Source organism: Pinus tabuliformis, chromosome 7 (assembly GCF_031772625.1).
Source record: "Pinus tabuliformis cultivar Carrire ecotype Pingquan chromosome 7, CPIR1, whole genome shotgun sequence".
NCBI classification, from domain to species: domain Eukaryota; kingdom Viridiplantae; phylum Streptophyta; class Pinopsida; order Pinales; family Pinaceae; genus Pinus; species Pinus tabuliformis.
The window spans coordinates 911,669,446-911,686,388 of record NC_142293.1 but is presented as its reverse complement, the minus strand read 5'-3'; the positions used below and the strand labels follow the sequence as shown (position 1 = coordinate 911,686,388).

Sequence of the window (16,943 nt, the reverse complement as noted above, 5' to 3'; positions counted from 1 at the left end):
TAGTTTCCAAGATTAAGAAGACCAAGGTGTAAGAGTTTTTCTTGTTCTCTTATTAAAGAATCACAAAAAGAGTCAAAGGAAGGGGACTTGTAGTCTGTTCCTTGAGAAATGAAGGCTTCTCTTGTAGAATGGAAGGTGGAAACAAACACAGAGTAGGCTGGTCCCAACTTTGTAAGAATGGAATAGATAAGGTTACTATCTTCTTTCTTAACTTTAACACCTTCCAAGAGATATCTAAGGGTCTTGAACTTGGACAAGAAATCTTCAATGCAAGAAAAATTATTAGGGTCCAATGTAAGCAACTCATTTTCAAGTTGATGGGCTCTAAGTTCATTTTTAATCCCAAAAGCTTTATTGATTTGTTTCATTGCTTCATCAGGAGTATCAAGTTCTGCAATATGGAATCTAAGATCTGGAGAAATAGACATCCCTATCAATCCACGTGCTTGATCTTGCCTATTTTCCCATTTAGCAGCTTTATCTTCATCCTTTAGTTTCTTTTCTTGGCCTGAGGCTATTCTGTAGAGACCTTTACTTCTGAGAAATCCTCAATGTAGGACAACCATTGGAAGTAGTTGGTGCTGTCAAGGGTAACTTGGTATTGACTTTCCATTTCAACGGAAATTGAAGCTAAAGATGCTGAAAATAAGTGTTCCAATGGATAGATCTCGAAAAATTAGGCTGGTTTAAAAAAAACGGCTCTGAAAACGGCTTCCGGATGAAGAAGTTATGGCTTTTTGAAAAAACGTTGATGAAGTCGCCGACGAAGTGCGGGAATGTGCGGAAATGAAAAAGTCCGCCCCCACAAAATGGAGACTTGAACCCAAGACCTCTACTCTCTTAAAATAGCTTTGAACCAATTGAGCTATACAAAAAATTTGAGAGAGAGGGGGGGGGCGCTTTGGGTTGCGTGCTTGCTTTTAAAAAGCTTTTTTTCCCTACAAAACAAAAAACACAAAACCCAACACGGACATGCAAAGAAAACGAACCTTACGGCTCGAAGTTAGCTTTAGCTGAAAAACTAAATATTTTCAAAAATGAACCTTGCGGCTCAAAGTTAGCTTTAGCCGGAAACTAAATATTTTTCTCAATGTTTCTGATTTTCCGAGATCACACTAAGGCGCAGGGAAAAGAGCATACGCATGAGAAAAATCCTTCCTTTCTGTTTCTGATTTGCCCAGATCGCACAGAGTCGCAGGGCAAAGAGCATACGCAGAAATGAAAGGTATAGATCCGGTAATAAAAAAGGCTAAATAAACCGAAACCGAAATAAACAGAGAGAAAATAACTGTAAACTGCAAATAAACATTGTATACCTCCAGATCTTAAAAATGACGCAGCTAGGGCTACCGGAAACCTTTTCGAGTGAAACAAAAGGGGTTCCTCACTGGAACAGATGCTCCCAACACAACAGAGCAGTCCTCTCGGCCCGAAAGTAGTCAGAAACAGTAGATCTAGGAAACGGCAGTCGAATGCAGTTCTACCGGCTTCAGATTTGGATCACCAATGGACGCGGCCCTCAAATAGCTCTGATACCATGTAGGAATTTACAGGGTAAGTTCCTCAGACAGAGCACCAAAGGACACCACTCACAACCAGATCACAGATCAATACACCAGTATTTTTGATGTGGTTAAAACCCTCAAAGAGGGAAACAGTCCACGGCCTGAGCCAACGCGGCCACTTCAGGCAATTTATTAATAAAAGAATGAAAATTTACATATGCTTCTCTCATGCACGGATTACCCTACAAATGACCCTCCATGCGCTTTAAATAGAAATCATGGACCAATCGGGTGTCAAGCCACGGATCAAGTGTCGGTAATACCGAGGAGAGAATGAACCGTCGGATCACTCATATCGTGACCGTCGGATTGTAAGTTACAAAATGTACAACGGTAAAGAAACACACTTTACCTAACTCTATACCTAACTCTATACTAGACCAAGTTGTACTTAACTATTTCCTATGTGTCGAAATATCCTAACACTTGTACAAATGTACTCAATTTCTCACTATTCAATACTTGTGTAATTGCAAATTTGATTTTTCAACTTTCATTGTTTTCTTGATTGGAAAATTTGTATCACTTATTGTTCATGTTGATTTAACATATTAAGGGTTGAAATTATTGTGTAATTTGACACACTTAAGATAATAGAGAAAATATATTGTTGTAATTCTATAATGATTAAATTGATTTCAAATCTGATTTGCACTTGGAAAAGTGTAAACTTAAGGGTTGAAACTTGTTGAGATGTCTAAAATTTTTACTCTTGAATTTTCTAATAGATTGGGGTTGAAGTGAAGTAAAGTATTGTTTGTTATTTGTTGTTGTAGCATATATTTAAGATGAACCTTAAAGCTAAATATTCAGTGTGTGGATCTGAGAGATTTTTAATGTGAGGTGAAATTTCATAATTGTCTTAAAATCAGAGTTTCCTAATTGTGAGAGGTTGTGAATCGACCTAATTATTAGCAGGTATGGATTTATTTTCAACAGGTGAGATACCTGAGTACTATTTTTTTGTCAGTGGATACCAGCATGTTCTACTTAATTTATAGATAGCATGGATTTATTTTCAATGGGTGAGACGCCCAAAAGGGTCTAGAATAGGTGGTTGATTTGATTTAGTGGATGCCAATGTGCTCTGATAGGTGGAGGATCTTCATTGATGGTTGTTATGTGGACTATAGTTGAATGGGTGCGATGCCCAAGAGAACCTATGATAAGTTGTTGAATCATCTCAATATATACCAGTGTTTGTGCTTGGAATAGACTAATGCCTATGATAGACATTCTTGACCATTTGATTACCGATTTTTGGAGCTCGAAATGGGTTGATTCATTCTTGATAGATTGGTGATTATTCGCTAATATGTTTGGTTGAGTTGTTATGGTGACCTTACTCAATGTCAATGATTGCCTTAGAAGGAACTTCAAGCATTGCCCTAGGGGATAGTATTGGTTTTACATCATGTACTTTTGTGAAGACATTGATCATGGATACAGTAGCTAGTTTGATGCTAAGCTATTAGTGATCTTGAGAACCTATACCTATGGTGGTGGAATCAATGATTGATTTGGGCATGCCACTGTTGGAAATAATGATGAGTATTAGGGATAGGATTGTTTGATTCTCTTACACAGAGGGTGTTGACCATGACGTAGCTCTTGCTTCAAATTTCTCGCAAATAAAAGGTAGTTGACCATGATGAGGCCATTGTTTCAATAGTTAGCAATTTAGAGATGCATGAAAGGGAATCTCATGTTGACATTTGATGATGACTCTTGTTGTTTTATCAGGCTTGGTATTTTGAGATCATTGAATTTGAATGCACATAGATTTCATCGTGTGATTTGATGGATTTGATTCATTTGTCTCAGTCTTGTATGGAGATGTGATTCTTTTGCAAAATGTCTCAGGCATCTCTTAATGCAATGCCAGGGGATCTTGGGTTGTGATGATGACTATAGGGATACTAGAATTTTTTGAGTTATTGTTGATGTATTCATTATTCTAGAGTCATTTCAAATTTCAATAGGAAACAATAATCCAAGGTTATGTTTCCTTCAATTTCATAGATAGTTGTTATTCTTTTAAAACCCCTCTCAGAGGAGAAAAGGTAGTGGCTCGGTTTGATCGTGTAAACCAAGTTACCTTATATTCTTCTTGCATGTTCACCATCCAAAGGTCAAGCTACAAACTGCTTAAAGAGAAACACACCTTTGTGAACAATGGTCGCTTGAATCCAAAGACATGCACACTTGTACCTATGGGTGTGACTCTTGCAAAGTAGGTATGACATTTTATCATGGTGGAGGATTATTCCTACAGCTTTGCAGAAGCATTTGAGTTATAGTTCGTAGTTTCAAAGGGAGTTGATGGATGTTATAAAAAATGCCTTTCTTGTAAAGAGAAAATGTTAGTTTTTAAGGTTACTCCAAAAGTGTTTTCACCTTGCCCAGAGAATGGTTGTCTCCTAGCCCCTTGGTGATGCTTCATGAACATATGGATGATTCAGTATGGGTGGATGTTTGACCCTTGGTTAGAGTGCTAGAATGACACTGTTACTTAAAAGGTTGACACCCTAGTTGATTTTTTGACTAATGCGTGCACAAAATGGAATCAATTGTTTGACTATGAGAGGTACCCACCTAGGTGTAGTGTGACACTTTGAGAGTAGTTTACCCTTGGAGCTTGGGACCATGTGATATATAGCTTATAGACGACAAGTGAGAATGCATGTGGCACATAATCAAAGGAGGAGCACCTTGCATGAAGATACTTGACAGTGAACAATTGTAGAAGAGCAAGTGTTCGGATAACATCACATTGAGTGTGCACTATCTTTGTGGAGGGCATTGAGCCCTAAATCACGTTCTCGAGAGCATTTCACTTTGCAGGTTGAAGAAACTATAATTTGACAAATGTGCATCCATGTACTACAAAGTGCCCCACGTGGGATTTCCTTGTTGATTACTTGTATGGACACATGTTCTTATTCACTTTGGGGGTTGAATAAACCTTAGTTTGACATGCATGTATCCTTTTACTATAGAGCATTGCATGTAGGGTTGCCTTGTTGATTATTTGTATGGACACATGTCCTTAATTTATGTTAACCTCCCTCTCCTACTTACATTTATAGCGTTGAGAACTCTAGTATTCATTCATCATTTTGTACTCTTCTTTGTACTAATCTCGAAGGCATTATGGTTCATGAGAAAACCCTAGAAGCTAGGCATTAGGGCTCATGAAAAGACCCTAAAATTAAGGAAAAAGAGAGGTCTTGGATCTTCTTAGAGAGATTGCTCTTGTGCGATGCTAGGGTTTGCTCATGTGACGACTAGGATTTGTGATCTACATGTAAATTCTACGGAGAACATCATGTTGAAGATGATGATGGTTCTTATGGCTCTTGTTGCAATGATATGGTTTCTATCCTCCTACAACAAATGGAGGGTGGAGCTAACCCCTTACATGTTTTTGAAGCTTTGTTCTTATGACATGTAAGACTAGGGCAAGATCACAGAATTCTTGTATTCTTGAGTATCCATGGAGGTCTTGATTTTTGTGATAATGCAAAAATGAAAGACCTAGGGCTCAAGGATTCAAACCTTACAAAGTTCTCTTGTCGTGTACTTTTGTGATCTAACTTGGCTAGGGTTTTACAGTCTTAAAGAAAAAAATCATGCTAACGGGAGAGCTTGACAACACAAAATTCTGAGGCCAAGGACTTGCTAGTATTGATGCTTGCTTCTTGGTGATTTCTTAGCTAGGGTTTTGCAGAGCTTGAAAGATTGTACTAGCTTTGCAATAAAATCGTAGTATGTGCATACACTTCATTCTTATAGCTATGTAGTAAATTTCCAGAGCTGTCCAATACTCGTGCAATTGCATATTTGATTTCCAGTTTTCAATGTCCTCTTGATTGGATAATTTCCAGCTGCCCAATTTGATTTCACATATTAAGGGTTGAAAATGTTTAGTGATTTGACAAACATATCGAATATAATAGAGTAGATTCACTGCTGTATTTTTGCAGTAATTAAAATGATTTCAGATCCAGTTTATGCTTGGAAAAGTATGACCTGAGGGATGAAACTTGTGGGCATATGAGTGGGGTAGTATCTTTATTCTTGAAATGCCTAGTGGATGGGGTTAAGTGAATTGAAATGTCATATACTGTTTGTTATTATTTATAATTCAGATCCACTGAGATGAAATTTCAGAATTGCATTAAAAGTCAAAATTCTGATAAAGACAGTTGAATATTGTCAATGCTTTATATGCGAAACGATTGCATTTCATCTATAAATGAAAAAATATCAATCCCATCAAGCAATGTAGTAAGAAAAAATTGTACCGGCAATGAAGTTTTTTATCCTTATATTTGCTTCTGCACATGTCAAAAAATTGAACATGAGAGATATAAGAACATGAAAACAAAGAGTGTGCATGGAATCCATTTCTCAATGAAATCAATTCCATGGAGAATCCCTCTGTTCTTTACCTCTACAGGGGAAATGAAAAGCATTCCAATATAGTGCCTTGATTGGACCCGTCAAAGAAGCCCCATGGCACTCCTACCTCCAAATCAGGCATTATAGGCACCCTATGCTTCCTCCTCTTAGTTTCAGGTTTGAAATTTTTTAAAGTAATTACTTCTACAAGAATCAGTTTGTCCTTAAAAGCATCCCAAATGAAAGGCAGCATCTCTATTTTGAACTTCATTAACCAATATGAATAAGCTACCAAAAACATCACTCTAAGTGGTCAACAAATTCTACTTCCAAAACGATGTTGTTTCGTACACTTTCTATAATGATCATTTCTCATTCACTTCTGTCCAATTTCAGATCGTACACTTTCTATAATGATCATTTCTCATTCACTTTTGTCCAATTTCAGGTTTCAAAAACAAAAAACCAAAGACAATAATGAATAATCTTTTTATACTGATCGTTTTTCATTCACTTTTGTCCAGTTTCAGATTTCAAAGACAAAAAACCCAAGACAATAATTTTTTGCGTCAGGAAAATAGTACCATCTTGTCTTGTAAATAACATTACTTGAGGCTTGGTAGAATAAAAGTTCTTATTTCACCATTATATTCGGAGACCTTCAAAGAAGGAAACTTCATGCTGGCAAGGAAATCATAATTTATCGGCATTTCTGCAATATTGTCACAAGGGAATATTTGATAACCAAACTATTACAAAATAGCCTGCAATATACAAAAACGTTATTTGGCAAGCACGGCAAGAAATCTACCTCAAGTCGAAAAAAATTATTAATAATATCCAAGGGCCAATTCTACAAGAATCTTGTTAATTAATATGGGGATCTCCAATTCCAGAATTTAACTACGAAAAGTAAAGTTTGAATAAACAGTGAAAGCTTTGCTCCAATTTTCTTTAGCCTCACTGCCAGGATGAATACAGGCTGCCAGCTCTCTCGCGTGATTTACATCATTGTAATTATTCACATCCAAGTGCAGCAGCACTGTAAAAGAATAAAGAATTTGACCCCAAGAATGACCTAAAAATGCAGGAAGAAATACAATAGACAGGGAAATGCCGCCTGTCAATACAAATGAAAGAAGCAATTGACAATAGTGTACAAACTGGCCCATCGCATTTTAGTACTATTTTGAACCACCAGAAGTTAAATGGTACGGTCCTGATTGTAAATTCGTTAGCTCAATACAGTGCTCACGACATAAGGCTAGCCCCGATAGCACTCATAATAGTCCATGAGAAAACTGTTTGATGACTGAAATTAGGAATGCAAGCCGTTTGTAGAATGAATCTCAATTTCAGACTCTGACCTTGATAAACAAGATGATCCATGAAAATTAAACTTGAACATGGAAGTCAAGCTCGTCCCATTACAGCCAACCAGGAACAAGTTGGCTCCAGACGTCACCCACCAATCAAATGGTAGACTTTGGTCAGGTAACTGCTTTGCTATGTCTGACTCTCGCGATATCAATTCGCCATTTATTGGAGTATGATCATGCCATTGCCACCTACAAAAACTACACTGCTAAACAGAAAGCTGAGTTTTCAGCCTCCAGAGAAGATGGTTTTATTTCCTTCCTTGTGTCTGATTGCTTGGCCATATCCCAATAAAGAATGGAGCTCTTTTGCAATTTCAAAAAATGTAGACCCGTGAATCAACTCTATTAGTACACCATTAGATTTCCCTGTTAACATACCTTTCTGATGCAATATTGACTAGAATCGACAATCATCCTTTTCAATGAGAATCTGATTCGGAAAGCATTCCAACTTGTTCCTGATTGCAAAATTGATTTCAGAATTATTTGAAGTTCCTCCAGCCTCAGAAGTTTGAAAATTATCTCTGCCCTGCAGTGGATCATTCAGATAATTATAGTCCACCTTTTCTTTCTTTTTATTTGCATATGTCTGGAAATTGCACCTTCGATGTGGATGAGAGCATTGGGTAGAACACATGTGTAATGGATGGTCATCAGCAACGACTTCGTTTGGTCCATTTATTTCCTTGATGCCATCCAAATTGGAGTGATGAGCTTCATTGAAGAGCACAAAGTTTCCTTCCCTTCCTTTTGAGTTAATATCACCTTCTTGTGCATACAAACTGATCAGATTTGTGTGCCGTGAAAGGAAGCTTCCCACTGAATCAGTCTGATGTGGTACATCTAAACCATTGAAAAATGGAACCTTGTTATTGGTTATGGGTCTCGTATTTAAAGCACACCTTTCACCAACATTGTTTTCAGATCTTCCACATGAATTCTGAACTTCATCAGATGCTACCTGAGTCACATCTCTTAAACTTTTTCTGTATGATCTTGTTTGCTGACCCAAACCTACCTTGTCATTTAAATCCCTAGATCTAGAAGAAACTTCTTGCTCATTTGCCTGAGAGTGGTAGCAGTCATCCCTTGACTGCATAACACTATTCTCTTGCTTCATACTGTCCTCCATTTCAAAGTCTTCTGGAAAACCAATAAGCGGACTTTTCATTGAATCTTCAGTACTTCCAAAAGTATGGTGAGACACCTCTGTGACCTGATTATCTGGAGATCCCATTCTTTTTGGCAGTTTCTCAATGGCAGGTCTCTCAGCACTGTGTTCAGATCTCAAAATATTTGCTTGATTTTGAAGATTCTCATCTCCTCTTTGGGTATTTTTTACATAGTCATCAACAAGATCTACCACTGAAGCAACCAGGTCATCGCTAACATTTTCACTACTTACGAAATCCATGTTGCTATTCTGAATGCCACAAGGACCTGTAGGGACTATTACTCCAGAGGATATCCCAAGTATGCCAGAGTCACCTGAATCAGCAATACTCTGTTCCCTTTCAAGAGTTGTATGGTAGTTATTCGAAATGTTCTGACCTTTGTGGACATGTTTACTGGAAGTGGGGTCCAAAACTTTATAATGAAAATCTCTTACTGATTTCAAATTTGCCTCAGTTGGTCCCTCCCGATGAATTACACCCTGCAGATTTTGAAAAGGCTTTTCTTTTCCTACATTGTCCAATGTCAAACATTGTGGTTCATTTGAAGTTGCCTCTGAATTAAAATCTACGGAATAGATGTTTATACTCAACTTTCCTGCCTCTTCATTTCCCTTCTTCACCTTGCTCTTGTTCGTATCAAGATATTCTTGCATGAGTGGCTGGCTGTCACTGCAAATGTGGTAATCCTGAGTAGGTATCTGGAGGTGGCCCTTATCTTCCATAGAATGGCTATACTTTGGTATTGAAGTTATATTATTACTGGAAGAATTTGCAGCTTGGATAATGTCAAAAGTACCATCAGAGTGATGGACTTCATTTTCTACTGAAGAAAGAGCTTTAGAACAGGCAGGAAGAGATGGACCTTTTACTTTCAATCGACTAACCCTGGGTACTCTTTTGTTAGTCTCTATACCAGAATCGCTACAAGTTCCTTTCCTCAAAGAACCTTCAACTTGTTTGGCAATTTCTTGATTTGCAGGACAGGTTATTTGGGGTGAGTGCTTTGAAACTGGCTTGCATATTGTGCTCTGCTCTTGCAGATTAACAAAAGATAATGAGTTTGCTTTATTTGTATTTTGGTTATATTCATTCTCTTGCTTGCTATCATAATATTCAACTTCCTGGGGCCCTCTCACATGGGACTCCTTGCCATGAGCATTCCCATTTTCAATTTCTGAAAAGCAATTATATTTCAAGGATGCCTTCAGTGTACCAGTATTATATTTAGTACCTGAGCTCTTAGCAATCTCAGAATCATTAACCTCATTCATTGTATCATAAGCTCCTTTTCTGCTGCTTCTAGTACTAGCCTCTTTAGATTTTTCAGCATGAACTGCAGAATTTATGGTCGATGCTGACTTCCCAAACACACTTTCTATCAATTGCTCCAGTTTGGAACCTTCTGCTTTTGGCAAAATTTGCTTTAGCCATATGCAACCCTGCAAAAGCCAATCAGGCCAAATTTCAATATTCACCACAAATCTAATTTGAGTGAAATGTGTACAAATGTACATCATCAATAGTATATGAAATCTTATCCAACACTGAAAAGGATGCACATCTTGCACTTGTTAAATAAGTTAAAAACTAGCTTCTCAGATAGCAGTTTGACAGAGAAATCAGAACAATAAGTACAGAAAATCTTATAATGAAAGTTGTGTGTAGGTACAAAGGCCATTTCTGTTTTGTCTTCTTTTCATAAAAACTGAAGTTTTTTCTCTGTTGATATGGAGGGCTTATCAGAAGGCTTTTTGACAGGGTAGAGTTCAAGCATTGATGCTCTTTCAACACATGTTAGTTCTGCAGGTATTATTCTTGGGGGGAGCAAAGATTCTGGCAAAAAATTTCAAGTTTTTTAATTTATGTGGGGCCCCTACAGGGTCAACAACACCTGGGACCAATTAAAGGATCAACAAACCCTGGATGGTGATAATATTATTATGGGGAGAACTAAACCTGACTCTTAACTCTGGGGAAGTCTGTGGAGAAACTGCTAGGGTACACCCTCTGGCAGAATTTTTGTCTCACAATTTTGAGGAACTTAATTTGGTTGAGCCTGTGGAATTGGTGCCTACCTTGAGAAACTCTAGAAGGTGAAGAGATGGGATTTCTAAAATATTTAAATAGGTTCCTTGGGGCTGGAAAGGTTTTAGAAGAGGTAACAAGATATAAATCTTGGGCTAGAATTGATTATCTTCTGATCACCCCAATTCTACTTCAAATGGAAGAATATCATAAACCTCAAGCACATTGTAAGTTTAACCATGCTTGCTTAGGAGAAGATGATTTCAAATTTTTTATTTCCTGTAATTGGAAGCTGTTTGATGCCTTTTTCAGGGAATCAGCTATGTATCAGTTTGCTTGCAATTTCAAGCAGGTTAGAAAGCTTACAGTTGCTTGGGCTTGGAAGAAAAAGACGAGTCAGAAAAGGAGTCATCTGAGGTAGGAAGGTAATATTGTTTCTTTGTTTGAAAAGGTCTCTGGAGTATTTTTCAACAAGGAGCTTCTCTCCTTAAAAACTCCTGAAGAAAGAAAAAAGGATCATTTTAGACAATGAAGAAATGGGACAGAGATTTAAAAGCAGAGGTACTTGGTTGGCTGAAGGAAGGTGATAACAACACAAAGTTTTCACAATTTTCCAAATTTCAGAAAAGTGTCAATACTATTTGGGAAGATGAGCTCACTGATGGATCTAGTATGCAAGAGATGGCAAGGCACACTTTCAAAAACTATTTACAGTGCCCGATTTGGCTAATACTGCAGATTTGGTGAACGTAATAAGGATCTTTCCTAGGTTGTTTGAACAGAGGATGAATGAAGATTTAGAGGCTGAAGTGACAAAAGAAGAGTTAAAGGCAGTCCATTCCTTCACGAAGGATAAGAGCCCAGTCACTAATGGCTGGACAGTGGAATTTGACCTTGTTTTTAATGATTTATTAGAGGTGTCATTACTAAAAGTAAATGAGGAATCTAGACCTTTTAGGAAAGCCCTGGGTGCCATCGATTTATCTTTCATAGCCCTCATCTGAAAATGAAAGATCCCTTTTGCTTAGAGGATTCAAGGCCCATCTCTTTGAAGTTTGGGTAACCTTTATTTATAAAATTATTTTAAAATCACAGCTAATAAACTGATGGGTATGCAATCTAGTTTTATATCTCAGGAACAATTTGGGTTCCTTTTCAAACAGCAGATCTATGATGCTATGGGTACAGCCCAAGATGGCTTGCACACCATTAAGCTTGAAAAACAAATGCCAACTGTAGTTATGAAGATTGATTTAGAGAAGGCTTATGACAAGATGAATTCGCTGCATCTCAGGTTGGTGCTTTTGCAAATGGGTATGAACCTTCAAAATCTTCGTTGGATTATGTGTTGTGTATCCTCAGCCACTTTTGTTGTGCTTATTAATGGATCTCCATCAGATTTTTAAAATGCCTTGAGAGGTTTCAGGTAAGAATGCCAACCATCTTGCATTTTGTTTTCATTAGTAACAGAAGGATTAAAAAGATTAATATTAAAGGTCAAAGGCAAGGAGCCACCAAAGGTATTAGAGGTGCAGGTTCATTGTACATCACCCAACTGATTTTTGTTGATGGTACCTTGCTTTTAGGTTATGGTGTTGAAATTTGGGGGCAGCTATGGGACAAATTTCCCCATAGGAACGAACCCAAAGACCCCCCAGGAGAATTTATTGATAGTGCTTCTGACAGTGAAACCGTGATCTATGTGATGGCAATATTTATATAACAGTCATGGCATTCCCTAGATGACAGCAGTAACCTTGTTGTATGGCAATGTATAACAATAACCCTGGGATAACAGTGACCTTAATATATGACAGTGCCCATGTTGATGATAGTGATAATGTAACCTTGATAGTAGTGACATGGCCGTGACCTAGCATGACAATGCTCTATGACATTTGTAATAGTATCTTCTGACAGTGCATTTATGAGAATTATGACAGTGTTGTGTGGCAGTAACTTTCATGATATGACAGTAACCCTTTATGTATGGCAGTAACCCTATATCCTTGACATTACAGTGACCATGCTCTTATGATGACAGTGAGATATAGATGACAGTGACCTTGCTCTCATGGTACATGACAGTAATGATGTCACTTGACAATGATGATGTTCCTTGATAGTAAAAACTCCCAATATTGATGACACTTATTGCAGTGAGATGGATGATGCTACTTGAGACAGTGATATGGTAGCAGCTCTCTTGAACTCATTTGATTATCAGAGATCAGATCGTTCAGTTCACAAACATAGTTGTGAACTGACTTGGGTTGGCCCTAGGAGGCCTAATATGATTGATGTATCTCATTTTTATTTTACATTGTATCTCAACTGAACATTTGATGAATATCTAAACAATAAGAATCTGGTTGGCTTTTCCCCCTTGTGGGGTTTTGCCCTAGTCTCTGACCTAAATCCTGGTGTCTCTATTGTGCATGTTTTTCTTCTACTGTTCTTTATTTTTCTGGTGCATTGTTGATGTTTTTTTTTCTCTCTACATAATTGTTAATGACGAAATGATGTTATGGGGTGAATGTTATATGAAAACATTGAAAAGTTTAAAATTGCAATTATCTACAACAGAGAACAATATAGCCCTAAAAATTAACATATGGTTCCCTAAAGAAATTGAAGCAATATAAAACTCTTATGTATACATATTGTGGAGCAACAAGAATGGAAGTTAAGTAAATCTTGTACACTTAATAGGTTGGAGGCTAAGCTAAAAGGACAAATTTCACAAGTCTTTCCCTGACCTCAGGCCCACTAGATCAAGGCTTCAAAAAGATGGGGTTCCACTTACAACACAACCATTACAAATTTGCAAAGTTGCACACTAGATGTGTTTAGACAAGAAGACAGAAGCAAGGATTTCATGCTGGTGCAACTGATGGTTGTCCAGTGGAGATCAATTGGTTTTGGTCAAGGCACTGCTCAAAAGTATTCTGATGTATTGGTCATCCATAGCACACATCCCAAAAGATATTCTATACAAAATACCAAAAAAAATCCTTAGTTTTCTTTGGACAGGAAGTAGGGAAAATGAAGGTATTCCTGGTTAAATGGTCTAAATAAAATACTCAAAAGTATTCTGATGTATTGGTCATCCATAACACACAACAGCCCAAAAGATATTCTAGACAAAATATGACAAAAGATCCTTTAGTTTTCTTTGGACAGGAAGTAAGGAAAATGAAGGCATTCCTGGTTAAATGGTCTAAATTAGCAAAACTAAAAGAGTTGTGGGGTTGGAGTTTAAAAAATATCTATGTTTTCAGTAAAGCCTTGGCCACTAAAAGCTTGTGGAGGTTCCTATTAAATGAAGGGTTATGGGCCAAAGTAATGAAGGAAAAATACATGGGAGACAGACGAATTGAGGACTGGGTTAGATTGAAAACAAAATCAACTAAGGGTGCTAGAATAGTATGGAAAAAGGTTGGCCACGGCTTTCCCACTCTTTGTTAACTAGGTTGCTTGGAAGATTGGGAGAGGTGATAAGTTAAGGTCCGGAGAAGACCGCTGGATAGGTTGCAAAGGAAACTTCACAGTGTCCCCTCCTTTGTTAGAAGAACTTCATGCAAAAGGATTGACAAGGCTTGTTGATGTCTCTAATCCAGTGGGGCCTGGAGGATGTTTTTGGGAAAGGAGCTGTACTGAGGATTTCAACTTACAAGGAAACTTGGCAGCAGTATAGTCTCATTGCATCATTATATTAAAACATGATGCAATTGTGTTACATGATCAAGATGAACTAGTCAAAAAGGAAAGCTTTTGTGACACTTACAGCAAAACTAGGGTATGAAGCCAAGATGGAAGCATGTTTTATGGATGAAAGGGTTTGGTGGTGGAAGTTGATTTAGAAGCTGGAAATCCCTTTAAAAGCAAGAATTTTCATGCAGTTAGCCTTACTTAATAAAACCTTATTAGGGACAATGGCTGAAAAAAAACTGGGATGGGCCAAGTAAATGTGTCTTGTGCAAAGAGGACAGTGAAACAGATCACCATCTTTTTGTTTTCTGACCTTTCTCACGATCTGTCTGTAAAGAACTCTTGCAACTAGTAAATGGAATAGCCTCTTGGGATAGAGGGTCTCTGCTCCTTGAAAGTTGGGAACTTAGATAAAACCGTCAAAGCTCATAGAACCTCGGCATGTTATGTCTTATGCAGTCTGTAGATTTCCAAAAATAATATGATTTTCAAGATAAATATTTATCACATTATTTTTCAAGATAAATACTTTTCAAATATTTAGGTAGCCCCATACTGTCTTATAGAGCGTGTTGTAAGGCATGGGATTCGTGGTTGTCTAGAAATAAAATGAGTTTTCAAGATAAACCTTTGTTAGATGAGTTTGTTGAAAATTGGTTGTCATTAATGTCCAACCCAAGCAGCAGTCAGAAGAAGCCCTGCTTTCAATGAAAAAAATTACAAGGAAAAGATCAGGGTTTTGGGGCTCAAGATCGTCTTCATTTGATGGCCCTCAAGTCGATTCTAATGATAGGTGGCACATCTCACAACCCCTCATGGTTACGGTGATATGCCTCTTTGAAATGTGTAGCCCCATTTGTGGTTAAAAGCCCCAAATATGATCTGGCATGCAGCCTTTAGATTGGTTTGATTGTGGCTTCCTTGTTTTATTTTCTTTTAAATAATTTTAAAAATTATAGATGAACCTATCCTAATCATTTTTTCCTTCTAAATGGTCAAGAGCAATTTATATATTTTATTTTCGGTCTCCTAGTTGAATTCCACCGCCAAGTCAAGTCAGTCTCCAAGAAGAATATTTTTTGGCTCCAAATTTGAAAATATAAATTGAGGTCGTCTCCCTGCTTTGTCAAGTTGGCTGGCCCCTCTAGAAGCATCATCAACAAGTATAAGTCATTGTAGCACGACTCGATAATTACTCGTCGAGTAGGGCCGAGTATGGCTCAACAAGTATAAGTCATTGTAGTACGACTTGGTGATTACTCGTCGAGTGGGCCGAGTATGGCCAAGACGGCTACCAAACGAGTGATATGCCGACCGAGTATTTGCCGAGTACAAGTCATGCAACATTGGTATAAGTATAGCTCATTTAGCCCTCATTCGATTTATCTTTCAAGAACAAATCGACATATCTATGAAATATGTTCTGCCTCTTGAGTAGTCACGCCAATCTAGAGGAGTAAGTTGAATTTTTTAGGATTGCTTGGGCTCTTCATCTTACTATTGTGGTTCTTCACTGAGGTTTATCTTCTAAGGCCAAATCGGCCTTCTTCCTCAACAGATCCGAATCCTTTTTTGAAGTGGTTCGTGAGCATTTCTAAGGTCACTCCTACAGAAGATGCGTAGATCCTGAGGTTCCCAATTCAACCTTAAACAGAGTCTATCGTGTGGTGTTTTGAGCATTTCCTGTTAAATTTCCATGAAACTCTACAACTACTTAGATGAATAACTAAAAACTAAAACTAGTTAACATTCACCAAGATACGGAGCCACTTAACAACTTATAAGCAGCAGAATAAAAACACAGACATAAAAACACATCACACAAATTGACACACTTATTTTTCTCAAGAAACCCAATAGGGAAAACATGCTTCCTTGATGTGGCTATTTTATTGATTTTTCTTAGAGAAATTGAATATATTACAATGCAATTTGTCTCTCTTGAGAAGGCATTCTACTTCTCAAACAATTCTCAGCTGATACCACTGATCTTAGCCTGCCTTGATCACTACTTGATCTTGGTTCTTGCACACAATTCTTCCTCTACTTTCTCCTTGACTTTGCTCTACAAACCCTATTGTCTTGCTTTAATTCTGCTCCTCCTTCCTTGCGCACTTGAGCCCCTCATTCCTTGCATTGATCTCATATTTCCTAGTGTACTCCAGGCCCTATTTCTTAGCACACTTCCTACCTCCTATTATTTAGGACCCCATCTCCTCTCTCCTAGGCACAACCAGTTCCTAAATCCTAGCGCACTTGTGGCTCCTAATTCTTAGGACACAATTCCTGTGCTCCACAATCAAGGCTCTCTCACAAACTCGTGAGCTTTGTCTTGTCACAAACCTTTGTGCACAAAACAATTATAATTTACTTGTGCCTTTGTCCTCTCTTTATAGGTGAACTTTGATCCATGCAAGGAGGCCCAACTTAATTTAGAACTTGAGCTCTGATAGCGAGTTAACTAAGAGTGTTACTCGCTCTCCTTCCAATCATCACTGGAGTTGTTAACTCATTCTCTCTCCAATCAACATTGGGGATCTAAATCGCTCTAACTGAATTGCTAACTGCCACCTCATTCTATAGTCAAACTGATGAAGACTCCACTTAATTGAAGCTCCAACTCTACGCATGCTAACTTGATGATTATTCCAGTAAACTAGAAATAACTCATCCTAACTAAAGTC

The 16,943-nt window shown here is 37.7% G+C and overlaps 1 protein-coding gene across 6 annotated transcripts in view; it reads right to left on the bottom strand.

The window, feature by feature from the left end:
• Window positions 1-6,777: 6,777 nt before the first annotated feature.
• Window positions 6,778-16,943, bottom strand: part of LOC149250626 (uncharacterized) — a 68,083-nt gene continuing 57,917 nt past the window's right edge. For all 6 annotated transcript variants that reach the window (XM_089459152.1, XM_089459151.1, XM_089459153.1 and 3 more), the window contains one exon: window positions 6,778-9,962. In XM_089459152.1, coding sequence (XP_089315278.1) covers window positions 7,746-9,962 — 2,217 coding nt within the window. In that variant the 3' untranslated portion in view covers window positions 6,778-7,745. The remainder of the gene's footprint in view (window positions 9,963-16,943) is intronic.